The sequence below is a fragment of the Motacilla alba genome, chromosome 4 (genome assembly GCF_015832195.1).
Source record: "Motacilla alba alba isolate MOTALB_02 chromosome 4, Motacilla_alba_V1.0_pri, whole genome shotgun sequence".
In the NCBI taxonomy this organism is placed as follows: domain Eukaryota; kingdom Metazoa; phylum Chordata; class Aves; order Passeriformes; family Motacillidae; genus Motacilla; species Motacilla alba.
Genome location: NC_052019.1, coordinates 10815137 through 10832508, shown reverse-complemented (window position 1 = coordinate 10832508; position 17372 = coordinate 10815137). Strand labels below are relative to the sequence as shown.

Here is a 17372-nt window from a genome sequence, read left to right as displayed (position 1 = left end):
AATACACACTAAAACAGTCCTGCAAACCAATCCAATACACACTAAAACAGTTCTGCAAACCAATCCAATACACACTAAAACATTTCTGCAAACTAATCCAATGCATGGCCAGCAAGGACAACGAGAACTGGCCCAAACTGTCGAAGTAACTCTTATGACACATCATCACAGCACCAACAGAGATGGAGCTCTCAAATATTAAAAAAGCTGAAGGACACTGGAGTCACCAACTGCTCAGAAAGTGCCTGGAAATATCCTACTCACTGGAAGTGATGTACTCAGGAGCCTTCCCAGGACTAAGTGGCACTGCCTCTTCATAATAGCCTTCAGGAAGGGAGGATGTTGGCAGTGGTGGAGGCCCATTATCTGGTGGCTAAATGAACAAAAAAACAGAAAAAGTGATTACAGACCAACAAGGTATTAAATTAAACATGGACAGAACATCTGCTCATGATGAGTGCCAATGCAAGCAGCTACATAAACCCTGCTCTTGTGACTATTTCTTAACTATCTCTAAAGGCAAGGCTCTGGCGGGCTCAATTAGATGCTCTGCAAGGTAGCATCTTTTAGATGAGAAGCAAGCCCAAATCTCAAGTTCCTCATATGTTGTTATAATTAAACAATAATAAGTAAAGGTTGAGACTTGAAGCAGTAAAGCAACTCAATTATGTTTCATAACATGCTGATACATTTTCAAATGTATCATTATTGTCCAGACCTTTACCTCTACTCACGATAACGAAACAAAACCTTTGCACATGTCCTCCAACTGAGTCCTCTGGAGTTGATAAGCACTGTAGAATCCTACTTGTCATTGCTAAGGATGGCAAGATCAATATAAAAGCTACATTAAAAGAATTTTTCTCTGCAACAGCATTAAGTGGTAAAAATGCTGAAAAGATATAGTTCTCCAATTAAATCTAATGGGTCTATGTAGGAAAGAGATTTCTATGCATAGACTACTTTACAGTGTTAAGGCTAATTTATTAGCATTTTACACCTAAAATAATTCACATTAGAGCAGCAAACAGCAGTTTGGCTGGACACTGTAGAAAAGTTAAAAAGCCAGGGCTGGCAGAGACTAAGGACAGAAAATTGAACTATATTTTCATGACAGGTGTTTCTTCAGTGGCAAATAAATTCTCAATATACATATTAATGTTTATAATGCTATTTCTTCATAGTGAAAGGTGATCTACAAACAAGGAAAAGTTTGAAAAATCAAGAAACTACTACATGACAAAATAAATATGTCAAATACTAGGTCCAATTCTAAAATTTTAAATATAAACCTGTTTCTTTTAAATATAAACCTGTTTTTCATTTAAATCTGACCAACTGGTGGTATGTTCATATAATAACAAAGTAAACTTAGTACTCTGTGACTTCTTCCATATGACTTTACTGTTCTATTTCCTTAACAAGTACCAAAACAACTGTATTTTATGGAACCTATTAATATTTGCCCCAGGTTTTTAGTTTCATATTTATGTGTTAGAGAAAATACTGAAGCCTTTTTTCAGCACCAGTGGTTTATTGCATGATTACAAAAATTTAACTTGCAAGCAGAGTTGCATTTCTGCATTAACAGTTTTTCAAGATTCATTTTTTTATGAAATGACAGAGATGCAATGGTGTTTGTCTGCACTGGACTGATCCAGTGCAAACTGAGGGAATAAAGGGAGATACTGAAGTGAGAAGCTGGTCAGATACAGACCAGGACTGTATACCTCAGGTGGGCTGGCCAGTCTCGCAGAGCCTTCTTCCACATCACACAGATGAGGCCACAGGGACTGGGCTCCTCTTTTGCTACAGACCTGAAGTTACCTGGGAGGAGCCTGAACTTTAATAACATGTGCCATTACCTGTAGTGAAATTATTTCTGTGGGCACTTTCAGGGCTGGATTCATCTTTGAATATTTCCAAGCTAGACATCTCCAAATCTCATTGCTGATTACACACCTACTTCAGTCACCCAATTCTTAACACCATCATAAATGAGTCCCACCCTTGGAGTGCTCTGGAGTCAAATTCCCATCAAGGAGGTTATTCCACCTTGCAGGTAAGTGCTTGTGCAATCCCAGAGTGCAGGAAGGCAAGGAGATAGTGACTAACCCTGCCCTTCAGCTCATCCAGCATGAATTTACCTTTGCACACCAAGTAAAATGGGAAACTTTTTCACAAACAATGAACAACTGAACACAGAAATTCCTGGTCAGACTGAAATTTATGCTAATATTACTTCTGTTATCGAACGATACAGCCAACTTCCTATGTCACAATCAATTACAAATCACAGTTGGTGATTACTGTTACCTACAATGTGAACCAAATGAGATTTCCTCACAGACCAGATTTGCTAGAGAAATTATCTGTCAAAGAAGCAAAATAAAGCAAAAATATGACTTTTAGTGCAGTGATCCCATAATTTCGCTGAAAAAAATCAAACTGACAACCTGCACATCATGACAAAATAAATGAGTCTTTCAAGGTTAGCTGCTGCTGTACAACAGCCATAAGGGACATTAAAAATTATTACATGTTCATTACTGTTGGAAAATTGACAGCAATTATTAATTGCTCTACACATATCACCTCTGTGCAGCCTGAAGTGCTAAACACAAGAGGCAGAACTGCCTCCAAAGAGTTAATTTTCCCCTTCACACAAATGGGTAGAATCTTGTTCTCATTAACTGGGGTCACAGTTTGTTCCTGGGGCAGTATAGACTCATACCACCCTTTTCATTAGACAAATTAATTTCTTGGTCTAGCCTTAAACCATTTTTCCATCAGGTGCATACAATATATGAAATTCCTATCATTATTGAACCTTATTCACCCAGGAAATACATGTCCTGAGTCATTCCAATTTTGACTTGACACAGCACCAAGGTTTCAAAGCTGTATTTTATCCCGGGACAAATAAGAAGTTCCAATAAAGATCAGGAGAAAAAAAAATCCTTGTTTTTAGACAAAATGTTATTCAGAAAGAAAGAAAAAAGGAAATGAAACACAAATGGTGCTTGTCTGATTTCGACCCTGCTGGAGCACCAGTTACTTCATACAGCTGGGGCGGGCTGGGCTGTGCAGCCAAGGTCAACACAGATGGAATCCATTCCTGAATTAACTGGGCCCTCCTCTCTGAAATGCATTTTGCAGTGCTTGCCATAACAAAGTTGAAAACAATTATAAAGAATATTTTTTTTGAAGGAAGAAACAGCAACATCCAACATTTAATACTTTCTGATAAATATGGGGCTGCTTTGATATTAAAAAATCACAATTGATTAAATACAAAATAAAATCTCATTCAAATCTGTACCATAAACAACTACATCTTTTGGCAGCTATGGAGTTTATGAGTGTGACCACCAAGATACATAAAAATGTTTATTTGTGCATTCTGGTATTAGTTACTAATATTATAGTTCTTTAATGTTTTTACTATTGTTAGTTGTGTGGTTTCGTTCTTTCCACTCAGCAATTTTTAGTGGAAGAATTTTGATGAAGTTATGAATTATGAATTAAGCCTTTATTCAATAACTTTTCTATAGTTTACCTGAAAATATAAAAAAGACCATAAACCCCACAAAATTATTTACATATTCTTTAAAAAGATTAAATAAATAAAAGACCAGAACATATGTAGCTTGAATGGCATCAGGAGGAAAGACCTGGCAACTGCAAGGAAGGCATCAGCATGAATTTCTCCTTTTTTATTTGTTTTGTTTTGTTCTGGTTTAATGAGAGGCAACACAGAAAAAAACTAGGTAATGTTGCCTCTCAAGATAAACCACCTCTCTCAGTCACAGGAATAAGAACTGAGAAAAGAAACTGACATTACTTTTATCTCCTGGGAAGAAAAGGGACAAAGATGTAATATGTTGTTGTCTAGAACAATAACAGCAATAATGAAACGGTACTGATGAAAATGTCAGGTCCTGGGTTTGAGACCAACTGAGAGCTGCTTTAACTGAAACCAAGAAGCAGATGGGGTGATCATTACACTACAGAGTTGAGATCTCTGATGAAATTAGACTGGACTGTGCATGGGATGCCAAATTCCAGCTGACACAACTGATTGTTAAGAGAAAGAAACTACTGGACTCTGAAACAGACTTGTATGGACATTTTAATTTAATGGCATATTATGATCTTTCCCTCCACCTGCCCACCTGTATTCCACAGACCACAAATAAACTCTTTCTTCCTTTATCCTAGGAGATACACTACTTTATTTCCCCCCTTCTATTCAAGGGTACTGAGCAAGATAGACAGTAACTTTTATCTTACAGACGGTCTATCTGATAATCCGGTGACAATATGGAAAGCAGTCTGAAAGACAAAGGAAAATAAATGTCAATGTATAGAGGCCTGAGGACATAAAATTGCTTTATACCCCAATGAAGACTTCCACTCTGTAGAAAACAGAAAGAAATACCTTCCTTTATGCAATGATTTAGGATGTGGGAACTGAGTTTAGCGGAGCCTGTCAGTAACCTGTGCTGCAGGAAAACACTGCCACCAGCTCAAGAGTCACACTTACAGCTGTGTTATTACATCAACCACGAGTTTGGACCCAGCTCACACAGAGCCCCTCACTGCTGGAGGCAGCAACACGAGAACAGAAAAGGTGTCACATGCTGGGGATGTCCTAGAAAGCTGTTCAGGAACCAGCAGGCAAATCTGGGCTGTCAAGAACAAACTTTGAGATGGGCACATGTCATTTGCTCTGGAGCAAGCTTAGACCTGGCCTCTGCACGCCCCCACTGCATCTTCAGCCTGGATGCAGGGGGAAGAGTATGCACACATCTATGATCCCTAACTCCACATGTGCAGAAATGGGTGTCCACAAAGCAAGATGAACCAACAAACTGAGTAAAATGCAATTTGCATAATTACTGAGCATACATTTCAATCAGGCTTTTTTTGTAATGCTGTAAGGGTTGGAAACTGGGCATTAGTACTTGCCATGTGCTTGGTATGACAGCCCTTAAATAAATCCAAAGTTCTATTTAAGAGAATTTACTATTTATTTTCAGCAGATGACGACCTGGATGGACTTTGGATTTATTCAGGACAAAAGTGCTGACTTTGTGGGACATTAAGATCATTTTAAGCTGTGCAATATTGGCCTGAGGGTACACAAGGAAAAGCTGAGAAATATTCTTCATTTGACCTCTGCTTCTTATTCTAAGTTTATTATTTCTGAGCTTGTCAGTTGGAGACCACAAAACCGGGAGCCAAATAATGTGAAGGAAGTCTAACAACTTATCTTCCCAGCCTCTGAGCACAAAGGGCAGCAAAACCAGACAGACAGCTACAAAGCTCAACGTTTTGGAATGGAGTAACCCTGTCAGTCCCACCAGAAGGGGGGTAACAGGGCCACAAGATGGGCTGTTGGTGTAGTCCCACCTGACCATCACTGACTGCACATGCAGTTATAGCCCACACCTCTACAACGCCAGTGCTACCAGGAAAACCAGAAGGAATTCCCTGAAAAACCAAGAGCCAGAGTTTGACACGATGGGAGGCCCAGCAAAATGAATCCCAGGAACAGCAGAACTGGTCACCCACCAGCCCCTGCAGTGCTGAACAGATGAGGGCAAGGGGGAAAGAAGTGCAAGTGATCACCAGGCAGAGGATGAGTATAAGCTCAAGTGGAGCTTCTCCTTAGGGGGTAATCCTGGATTTGAGCAGGTTTAAGGTTAAGAACAGCAGGCACACACTTGGCACCCTGTCCTCCAGGGAGCGGAGGAACATCTGACACAGCCTGAGAGCATGTCTGCTGACTCGGGGGTGAATGCCTAATTAAAGGTATCACTGGAAAAGTGCTTAGACAGTGACTACAAACAGATCACAGCCTCAGAAAGCACAGCCTGATGATGGGAAAGAGATCTGAACAGGCTTGCCTGCATTAAAGAATGAATCAGGGCGTCCTATGGCTCCACAGTTTGATCTGAAGATTGTCTGTACCTCACCAGGAGCTGAGTTATTATTTCACAAGGCACAACACATCTGCTCAGATACTTGAATAGCCCCTTCACCCAAGAAACAGGAAGGCAAAGATGACAGTGAAGAGGACCAAGTGGAAAGAGTAACAGAACAACATAGTACACTGACTGAGTAGGAAACCCAGTTGGTTCTTGCACCTCTGATGGCACTGTCAGTCTGTGTCCAGATACAAATGTCTCAGTTCTTGCTGCTGTATGTAACTACATACATATTATTTGAGATAGTAAATAAAACCAAAAAAACTGAAGCATGGAATGCACCACTGAAAGGACAGGTAGCTGGAAAGAGTTACACCCAAACTCTGTGGATGACTGGAGTGAAAATGAACTCCTGACTCAACGGAAGGAACGGAAGATCTAACAAAATAATTAAAAGTGAAAGTGAATGAGCCAGAAACAAAAACAAGGTATTTCTGTATCATTCATAATTTATAATAAAAGATTATTACACAGCCAGTTGGAAGCATCACTCAGACAAAACAATAGACTTGACTCATGTCAAGCAAAGGGTCTGTGTGTACCAAGAAGTGAAATGGGCTTTAATTAATGCTAGGGAACACTTTCATACATATTACATGAGAAGGATTAATCTGAATTTTAAGCAGCATGGGGCTCTCAGTCAGAGTTGTTTATTCTGACTGTGCTCAAAGAAGTGTCTGTACTCCCCAGGAAAGACAAAATCACCTTTCTCTTGCAGAAGTCAATAAACTCATCCAAGTGTGTGACATGACAGTGAGGACGAGGCAGTAGAGTGTAGGCAATGCCATTTCCACTGGAACTATATTGTCTAAAGGCCTGAGCACTGCATCAAATTAAAACAAGAGGAGACTTGGTACTTACTGGCCTAATTCCTTCCCCATGTATTTGTGCACAGAACAATAATGAGCATGATCAGGAAAGCAAAAAATGTGGTCCCTAACTATCAACATAGGGATGGGGTTTTATGGACAGGTATAGCATAGAAACAAGAAATGAAAAACCTGGTTGAGCATTCTACAACAAATGGCAGGACAATATCCTATGAAATCTGTGGCATTAGTAATTTAATATTTTCTTGCAAGAAGGTCAAAGATCATCAGTATCTAGTTTAAAAAAAAACAAAAGAGCAAATAGCTTCACAATGATCATAAAAAGAATCTGGTAAAGGAGCTCAATTCTACTCTAACTCATGCAGTTTAAATGTAAATTCCATCTAAAGGCAGCTGAGAGCAGCTCATTCTGGCAGCTTAGACATGAGGAAAGTTTTGAAATATGATTATGTGTATTGCTACAAAGGTATACTATAAATTAACTGAGAAGGTAATTGCTTTAACTGAAACTTTTCTGTGGTACCATTTGCAATTGTGAAATAAATCATCAACAATAATTCACCAGCCTCCACTGAGGAAAACAGAAATGGCAACTAGAGTGTCCTGCAAGACATTGCTAAGACAAAAAAGAGGTGGTATATATTTCTTCATCCTTATTCCTTATGCAATGACATGTTATATTCCACAGTGTGCCCAGGTGGCCAAGAAGGTCAATGGACCTGGCCTGGATCAGCAGTAGTGTGGCCAACAGGACCAGGGCAGGGATTGTCACCCCGGTGAGGTCACACCTCAAATCCTTTTGGGGCCCTCACAACAAGAAAGACACCGAGATGCTGGAGTGAGTCCAGAGAAAGGCAACAGAGCTGGGAAAGGGTCTGGAACCCAGTCTTAGAGGCTGAGGGAGTTGGGAGTGTTTAGCCTGGAGAAAAGGAGGCTCAGGAGAGACCCTCCCTATCCCTCACCTGAAAGGAGGCTGTAGCCAGGTGGGGTCAGTCTCTTCTCCCAGATAACAAGCAACAGGACAAATGTCACAGTCTCAAGTCATGCCAGGGGAGGCTCAGGTATTAGGAGAAATGCATTCACCAGAAGGGTGGTCAAGCACTGAACAGGCTGCCCAGGGAAGCTGTGAAGTCACCACCACCGGAGCTATTTAAAGTCACATAGATGTGGCATGTGGGGACATCGTTTAGTGGGAGCTTTAGGCAAACAGCTGGACACAATGATCTTAAGGGTCTTTGCCAACCTAAATGATTCTATGTTCATTCTATGTTCAGACTGCTGTTCTGGTCACTTATGATCAAAGTACATGATCCTTATAGCAGGTGCTTGGGAAAAATACTGGTATCATTCACTAGCACTGAACCACAGCTCAGAATGAAACTGATAGAGCTTTTCTTAAACACAGTGGAATGAAATGAAACCTGAGGGGAATTACAAAGGATATCTGAAGCACACGTACCCTGGTGAGGGGAAAAAGACCTACTTAAACACACAGACAAAGACTGGCAACTAACACTGGAATGGTGGAACAACTGTAAAATTGAAATAGTGGGTTAAAGAAACCTAAATGCTAGTGAATAGATTTTAGCTGGTTTATGAAAGGGTTAATATTTTATCATTGTCTGCAGTAAGAGTAACTGCACTGATAATTTAAAAAGGCCTCTTTACTTGTTCCTTCATTATGGAAGAACTTGCTCAGACCTGTTCAAGTTGAAGGTATAGCAAGCTCTGAATGAAACAAATGAATATTTGTTAAATTTATTTTTGTGGCTTTCAACTCTTCTTTTGACTCTGCTCCAGGAAGGAAAGAACCTGAAAATTAATACTGTCTTAAGATCATCTTTAAAGAGAAACAGAGAATAATAACTGGTTTTCAGTATTAGAGAAAAAAAGCTAGATGAAACAGAGATTCCCAAGTACCCACCTGACACATGGACCCCTTGCTTCTGTTATGGCACTTTTCTCAAGGCACATTTTGGAAAAAGCTAAAAAACTGGCACTTTTTGGTTTGCTGTGCAAGGAATGAGTAATATAATTGGTGATATATCACCTCAAGAATCCTTTAAATCTCCAGGTGATTTTTCTTCTTCTCCAAGGACACTGTCCCATTTCAGCATTTTTTAATAAATATCTAAGAGTTTACCTGACAGGCAGCCAGATAAAGGGAGGCTGTCAAATGATTTCTCCACAACAGGAAACTCATTTATATGAAGCACTCCTACAGAGTGAATGTGTATTGTGCAGGAGTGGGTTGGAGGAAGATGACCCATTCTTTTGATTCATATCTGCAGGGTTCTGGAATTTTGCTGAACATTTGTTGCGGTTAAATAATTATTAAATTGTCAATATTCCAAGAAAAACAAAACATAAACTCGATTTCACTGTGAAAATCATGCAAACTAGCTAAGTGTGCTGTTTGTGTTTGATTTTGTTGGACAGCACAGTGCAATGAAATCACCAACTGTCAGATGTAATATGACAACCAAATGCTTGGAGGCTAGAAGTATTCTGTCACTGTCATGCTGTGGATAATTTATGCCAGTAATCCTCAGGCACATCTGAGCAGCGGGACACACAGGATATTATCCTACTGCCTCAGTGGAAAATGTACTTCAAGGCAACTTGGTGATGGTACAATGATGGGATCCCAGGTGTCAAACCACCAGCAGCACTCTGAAGCACGCACAGAGCTTTGGCTCTGTTACTCCTCCAAACCCATCATCGAGCACTGCTTCGTGCCTGTGAGGAGCAGGAGAAGGCCTTCAATCAGCTGCTGCTGTAGAGGTGGGTGAGGCAGGCTGAAAGCAAGCCCCGGCAGTGAGAAGGTTCAGGAAGGAAGAACAGATAGGACTCCACTTCAAACACAGTGACCTCCTGCTCCTCATCTGACCCAAACAAAGCTTCAGAGCCGGCACTGAATTCCTGCTGGCAAGCTCAGAGTAAGGCACCCACACAAGCGGTGTCTCAGCTCTCCAGAGGGACCCAGCGCTGCCCTCAAGCCTCACATCCTTCGTCTGCAGAGTTTACTTCGCCAGCCACCTAAAGGAGCTGCACACTCAGACTAAAGCAAGAGGGGATTTGGGCTTTCTATGCCTGACAGAAAGTCTGCTAGACCAGATGCAGCCAAGGAAATGTATACAAAAGAGAATTACTAAGAGTCTGTGTGCTTAGTCATTTTCTTAATTCAAGTATACCTACGGCTCAACTTTGTCCCTCAACTTTGTCCCTTCAAAGCCCACTGAGTCCAGGAAAACTCTCCAGGCTCTAATGTGTTTTAACAACTTGAGGCTCCATTTAAACTATTAACAGTATGTCTCAATAAAATGAATTTTATACTCTTAGTTCATGGGCTGATGAATAACAAAACCGATAAAAGATTTGGCCTGAGCAAATACACAGGTCTATTTACAGATTTACAAAGGAAACCTTGCACAGCACCTGCCCACACATAATTCGGGCTCCTGGCACTACTTTAAGGAGTATTGAATTCCTTCCCACCCACACATCTTTACATAAGTAGAAACTTAAACACCAATTCAGACTAAACATTTTTGAATGCAGAAATCCTTGAGTGACATAAAGAGAAACAGTGGTGTAAATGAACCTTTAATTTTCATCACATTCAATAACGGATGGGCTAAACCCAGAGATTTTTAAACAGTGTATAGTTTATTTGAAGTTATTGATTCCCACCTCCAGTAAATTCCTATGCTCCATCAGCACAATGTGTTTTCATTGGAGGCTGAGACCATCACTAGATGTTACTTAGCAAGCAGAAAAAACTTTCTGTCCTGAATAGCTGTCAAAAAGAGGTGCCATAGAGAATGACTTCCAACTTGCCACGTGAAGAAGGGCGACCAGCAGCAGGATATTCCAGCCTCTGTTGGGCCCAGGGAATTTTTTCCACTCAGCTATGAAAACACAGTCTATGAAAAGTGGCTAGGAAAGGTAGCTCTGTATTTATATGACTGTAATTATGCACAGTTTTCATTGAGATTGGCATCAGCTACAAATTTTAAGGACTCCACTGATTCAGGGTGCACTGAAAATCACCATGCAAGAGCAGTAATGGATGAGAGAATTAAATCTTGGCCACTGTCACTAATGACCTGTGTATGAAAAGAAAGATGACAGTCTGAACATATCAATAAGAACAAGGGTTTAATAAAGAGACACCTAATAAAGAAAGGTTTCCAAGAAATGATCAATTATATAATGATCAATTCCATTATATCAATGTGACTTCAAGAGAAGAATTCAAAGTAAGACTGGGATCTGAGCTTACCATAGTGTTCAAAGGACAAACAGCTGATGGTTTTGTCTTTTTGTTCGGATTCCTCCTGGTCTTTTGCAGGACAGCAGCAGTCTGTCATCTTTTTCACAAATTTCAATGCGCTACCATATTAAAATATCACCACTCATAACCTGTATTTGGGTATTGCAAGACAATGAGAGGCTTGGAACACCTCCTGGCTCATCTCATAGTGGCACTGAATGGGAGGTGAAATCCACCACTGCCTGACAGCAGCAACAGAATTGCAGAAACTCTGGCAAAAATCAGCTTCTGACATTATGGAAAAACTTGATTTCACCGAGGTGAAAACATCCACAGTGTTACAGGCAGATCACAAGGGAGGGCCATGTTCAAACTCCACTTTGCCAGGCTCAACATGGGAAGACCACACTGCAGACCAGCCAGCTCTAACTGTGTCAACTTCCATGGTAATTCCCACAGTATCTCAGAGAAATATTTTTGTTATTAAAAATCCAAAATTAACTACTGCAAAAACCAGTGCTGACCTCCTGGACCTAATTCATACTTCACACCATTTAACTTGCTGCAGCTGTACCAACTTTAGGGGAATTTACACATTAGTGTATGAGAAAGGAAAAGGAGATGGGTTGTTCTAAGAAAAACAACTTGAATCTTTAGAGCCAAACTGAACCCACACAAATAGAAAAGAATGAGGATCTTAGTTGGTTTCAGTTTATGAAACCTGAAGTACCTGAAGTCTACATTTCAAAGGAATGTTAATTTCGCATAATTTTCCTGCCTCTTCTGAACCATTTCCCTTGTAATTTATGCTGTATGTATTTTGAATTAAATAAAAATAATCAGTTTCTGGCACTGTTAACCATGAAATGGATTCTCTAAGTTTCACTGCATATTAATAACACTTCTTTTGCATCCATTAAATATATGCATAATTAATCTACTGTCACAAACCTAAAGCTGTCATTGCTTAGAAAGAAAGTAAGATTAAGGTATTCCATACAATACATGTTTGTTATGTTTTATTATTTTTTTCTGCATTTTACAAAAGGCTGGCCGGGAGCTTGATTTGATACATTAGTTCTTATGTTCATAGGATGCTACTGGCTTATATATCCCTCAGGCCCAGGCATAAGTGTGATAACAAAATAACACACTAAAATGAGGCAGAACATCAACCATCCAGTTCCTCTGGCCCTGTAAGCTGCATCTGTGCTTCCTGATTCAATGAATGTGGGTCTCCATGGATGGTCCGTATCATTGTGCACAGAATTTTCCACCCAAGAATAAAGAGATGGATCCTGTATCAGTATCAGTTCAACGTTCCACACGCTAAACCATGATATGCTTACGCTTCTTCAAAAAAATGTTTTCTTCATCATATGAAGAAAGATGAAGGAAAATGTTTTCTTCATCATATCTACTGTAAAGTCACTACGAGAGAAGCACTCAAACTTGTTTACAGTTTTCTTCTATAACAAGACAGCTGCTTCCAACTGGAGGACTGAATTACAGATCTCAATCAGTATCTGTGCTATAAACACCTCTAAGTATCAGTGCATCTTCTTGATCTGAAGGGAATTTCCTGCCCAGAGATTGGCAGGAAACGCACTAAAGACTTTATTCATAAAAAAAGAAGTATTCTTCCTTCACTTTAAACTCTGCACCTTCATTTTTCAGCTACTGAAAGGAGTCTTCTCGTTAGGCTTGCTCTAGGAAATGTTATCAATAAAAGTGTAAGAAACTGCTGGGGACCTGTGAGCTTGGCTAGGCTGAACTCCAACACAGGACAGGTCAACCCTTGAAATTAAGGCTATGATGCTCAGACTTCTGTCAGGATTCTGAAAATCTCCAAGGATTGCCATTCCACAGCCTTTGCAAGTGACCTATTCCCAGGCTTATTTCACCACAGGGAATTTTTTGATGTCTCTTCTGAAGGCTGAACCGAATTCCGTCCATCAAAGCAAAGGTGAGAGGAATAATTATTTCCCTGGACCTGCAGGCTCTTCTCTCTTGTAACCATTTTTTTTAGGACTTACCATAAATACAATCTTGTATATATTTATACAATTCAATGTAACACTCACCAGCCACTGCTGAGGTATTTCTGGCAGAGGCATTTGAGGAGGTGCCGGCAAACTGTTGGCAACTTCTTGCTTCTGGACATGTTCTTTTATTTCTAAACCTGTGGAAGAGCAACAAACATCACTTAATACCTTGGAGGATGCAAATGGGGTAATTTTTTCCACATGTGGCTCCCATGTCTGACTATCACACACTGAAATCTGGCATGCAGTCCCGATCACAGCCCACCTCCCAAGTGCAGTTACTGAGGCAGGACTGGAAGAATGCTGGGAATTCAGGAATTTAATCAAGCAGAACAAACACATACTTGCTCTATATGATAATGACATATATGCTGTTTGGATCAACAAATACCAGACATTGAAAAAAATTACAGGAAATCATTCTGAACTGCCCATCCATCTCAAACTCAAAACTTAAACAACATTCAAACACACTACCAGGTGCCTGCCAGATTAAAACATTTATTGGGGAATATGCCACATTTGAAAACATCCCAGTGGCACCATACAGTGAACAAAACACAGCCTGTGGGCAGTACATGACCAGCTGCCTTTTTTCAATGGAGATGATCAAAAGTTGTTCCCATGGCACACTTTGGATGGGCAAGGCCATCATGCAGAAATGAGCCCCAAACCATCTTTCATGCCAAAAGAATGGAGAAGAGAGTGGAAGAAGAGACCCCACCTGCCTGCTTTTCTTGGAAGTGATGGTGACAGCTCTTTGGTCAAGCCCACAGTGCCCATATTCCCTGGGAACCTGCTGCCACCCCCACCTCTGATCATGGAGCTGAGGTGTGAGTCCAAGTCCCAGGGAGCAGGATGCTATGACACCCCAGCCTGGAGCCCTGCTGAGGGACACTGCCCTAACCAATTCACAATTAACAGAAATGCACACTGAGCATATTTTCCCACCATTTCCTTCTTACTAATTTTTTTTTATTTTAATAACCTCGTAATTTTCCAGGTGAATTTGATAAAGGAAAAGAATGAATGTAAAAGCTGCTTCGAGGGTCCTCTGTGTCGTTGTTGCATCTCCCTCACAGGAGAAAAGAGGAAGGACCAACTCACTCTGTGTTTTTGGCACAATAATTTAAACCACAGTTGAATTCCCTTCATAGAAACAGGATATTGTTTATTCTTCTAAATATCAAAAGAAGATTAGGGTGCATCTTCTCAATGTTCTGGCAAAAATTCAGTCCATGGCTTGTACTCTGTTTAAGTCCAGATGGAATTTAGTTCCTAGTGTTTAGTTGCATTTTTAAAATATATATTTACACAGTAAAATGGATGCCTTTTGGTCAAGATCATGTAATTCTCAAAAATGTAATCAATGATGAAACATTTCTTGTCATAATATCCCAGTCCCACTGGCTGTGAAGTCATGGGCTGAAAAACAACACTGATACATTTAGCTGTCTCTAAAGACTACAGATTCTTATTTCTTCATTCTTCCTACAAATCAAGAGTAATTAGTCTTGCAAAACATTCCTTTTTTTCTTTTCTTCCAGTGTAACTTTCACTCGTTGCTCTTTACACAGGATGAGTCATGAGTCCATATTATAACTGCCATCCATATCCAAGTCTCCCATGCTTTCCATAACAATCAGAAGTCACATATGAAGAGATTTTTAGTGAAAAAACCCCAAACTATTCCAAGTAAATACTACTGACTCTATAAAACTATTTTCACCAGTTTTCATCCATATGTATCTTAACAAGAACCTGCTCTAACATTTCATTTCTTCTACCAACTTACACTGCAAAAGGAGTACAACAGGTTTAGGGCATCAGGTCCTGTTAAGGAAAACAGGCAGTGTTGACAGTCATATTAAATGACTAAATCCAGCAACAGTTCGTACTCCAAAATAAACTCTTTGTGTCTTTGTTTTTTAGAAGAAAGTCTAGAGTTTTAGAATGAAATGCCAAGTGTTTTCTTCAGACCTACAATCCACTGGGCATGCCAAAGCTCAGGAAGAAAAATAAGGTTTATAGTTTTGCCAGCTAGTCAGAGTAACCACTAGTTTGGATGCAGGGCAGGCTGAGGCCAAGCAGCTACGACCTGAAGAACACATCTGCCTGGCCCAGTTCTCTCTGCTTGATAGATATTAGGTGAAGAAAACAGTGTGCATTTAGGGGAGATGGAACAAAACAAGGCAAAATATTTCTACAGAATTCTCCAAGTAAGAACTCACTCAGTTTGAAGTGTTTTACTAAAACCCAACCAGCCCATCACTATAATTTCCACACCTTTACAAAGAAAAACATAATTGATCATCTCCAGACGTTCTAACAAAGCCAGCCAGTTCCCAATTTCCCAGATCCATCATCACAATTCCCCATTGATCTTACATGGTTTTCTTCAGCAATCAAAAAATCCTGTTGGATTCACCCTGTTGTTTTTTGCAAATGCAACTAAAGAGCTTGAACTCAGCATAGTCCTCAAGCCTCTTAAACTGTGCCAGCAACCCAAGAGCTCTCGTGGAGTTGTGTGGGTGGAGTAAAACAACACTCTGAAAAACAGACTCCAAATGATAGTTCATCTTAGTTACAGAGTACTGTGGGTTTATGCATCTTTTATTGCTTTTAATTTTAATGAAGAGATGAATAGTTTCAAAGGGATGGGAGTACTGAATGTTATGACTGATAAAAAAAGCAGCAGGGTCGGCTCCAGTAAAGTACATGACTCCCTGGGTAGTTTCACACACACTCAAGGCCAGGATGTGATGGCAGAGCTCCCAAGGAGGCAGTTCCTCTCCTTCCCTGCCTTGTTCCTGTCCCTGCACCAACCTCTCCTTTGAGCCAGCATACTCATGTGTGTGGCCTTAGGTTGAACCAGACCAGGGAAGTGACACTGGTTAGGACTAAACCAGCAAAAAAAAAGCAAATAACGTTTGTGCTAGCAGAAAGGAAGAGGCAATATATGAGTAGCCTGGGGAGAGAAACTGGATGCTTTTTTAGAGGCCATGCTGGATTAAATTCCACTCAATTACATAAACTAAAGTTTACAGATATATAAAGCATAGTCCTATGATCTCTTGTTTAATTGAACTATGGGCTTTCCTTAACTCTAGTTTGAACTAGAGCACATCTTTTAGCAAAATATTCCATCTTGATAAGATGCCAGGAATGGCATGCAGAACTTGCTAAGTTCTTCCATTAGTTCATAGCTTCAATGCTCAAAACGTGCTTTATTTCCACTTTGAAACAAGCATTCAGCCATGGCACTTACTCTTGTGTAAGTCTAGGAGCTTGTTCTCAGTCACTCCTTTCCTACATAAAGACTAATTATGACACCTCATTTTGGTTAATTTGAAGGCGTATTTCTGGATCCTTTAATCTCTTTTACAACTTTTCTTTGAAATGTCCACATTTGATCTCCTTGAACGAAGGCACTAGAGGTGAGTAAAATGTTCCAGTAACAACTGCACTGAGCAAAGCCCTACCACTTAATACATGGATCTCACAGGGATCTTGGTGATGGGCGGATCCAGTAATTGGATGAAACAGATCTTGTTACAGAGCCTGCAACAGGCTTTAGAACCTAAATGGTAGGTGCTGAATAGTGGAAAGCTATGGTTCTGGGAACTTCTTATCTATCACATGTAGAGACATAGACTGGACACACCTAGGAAGGTGCCCTGGCACACAGAAATTGATACTCACACAGTTAAGACTGCTCACCCTCAAAGTGATTTTGAACTGTCTATAGGGAGCAGAACTTTGCCTCATGCCTAGGAACTGATGGAGGACACAAGTCTGCTCAGGCCAAACCAACACAAGCATCACTCCACAATTTAACAGCATAAATAACTGAGCTCTAGAGTCCAGAAACATACTCAGCACTGTGAAGTGGAGGGGTTTTTGTCCTGGAACACCATCCACAATCCCAAAAGAAAGAATGTGACAATCTTTCCCCATGTTTTCAAAGCTGGCAACAGAATGACACCTGACTTCTAGAACAAATCAAATGTTTTTCTTAACAAGTCTAGCTGTAAAGATTGCAAGAAGAACGTGCAGTGTCAGCTCAGCATTGCTGAGGTCATTTTGAATGCCAGTAAAATACAGCTGTTTCTAAACATAAATTGCAGGTTCATCCCTACAGATTTTTGGGGAGTTTGCTATATTTTGATGAGCTTTTGTAACACGAAGACTTCTTCCACAATATGAGAAATTGGTATCTACCTTATTC

At 40.2% G+C, this 17372-nt stretch overlaps 1 protein-coding gene across 3 annotated transcripts in view; it reads right to left on the bottom strand.

Annotated features, from left to right (window-relative positions):
- Positions 1-17372, bottom strand: part of AFAP1 (actin filament associated protein 1) — a 111054-nt gene that overhangs the window by 43541 nt on the left and 50141 nt on the right. For all 3 annotated transcript variants that reach the window (XM_038134743.1, XM_038134745.1, XM_038134744.1), the window contains exons 3-4: positions 13184-13281; positions 265-373 (exon numbers count right to left, since the gene is read on the bottom strand). In XM_038134743.1, the coding sequence (XP_037990671.1) occupies positions 265-373; positions 13184-13281 (207 nt within the window). The remainder of the gene's footprint in view (positions 1-264; positions 374-13183; positions 13282-17372) is intronic.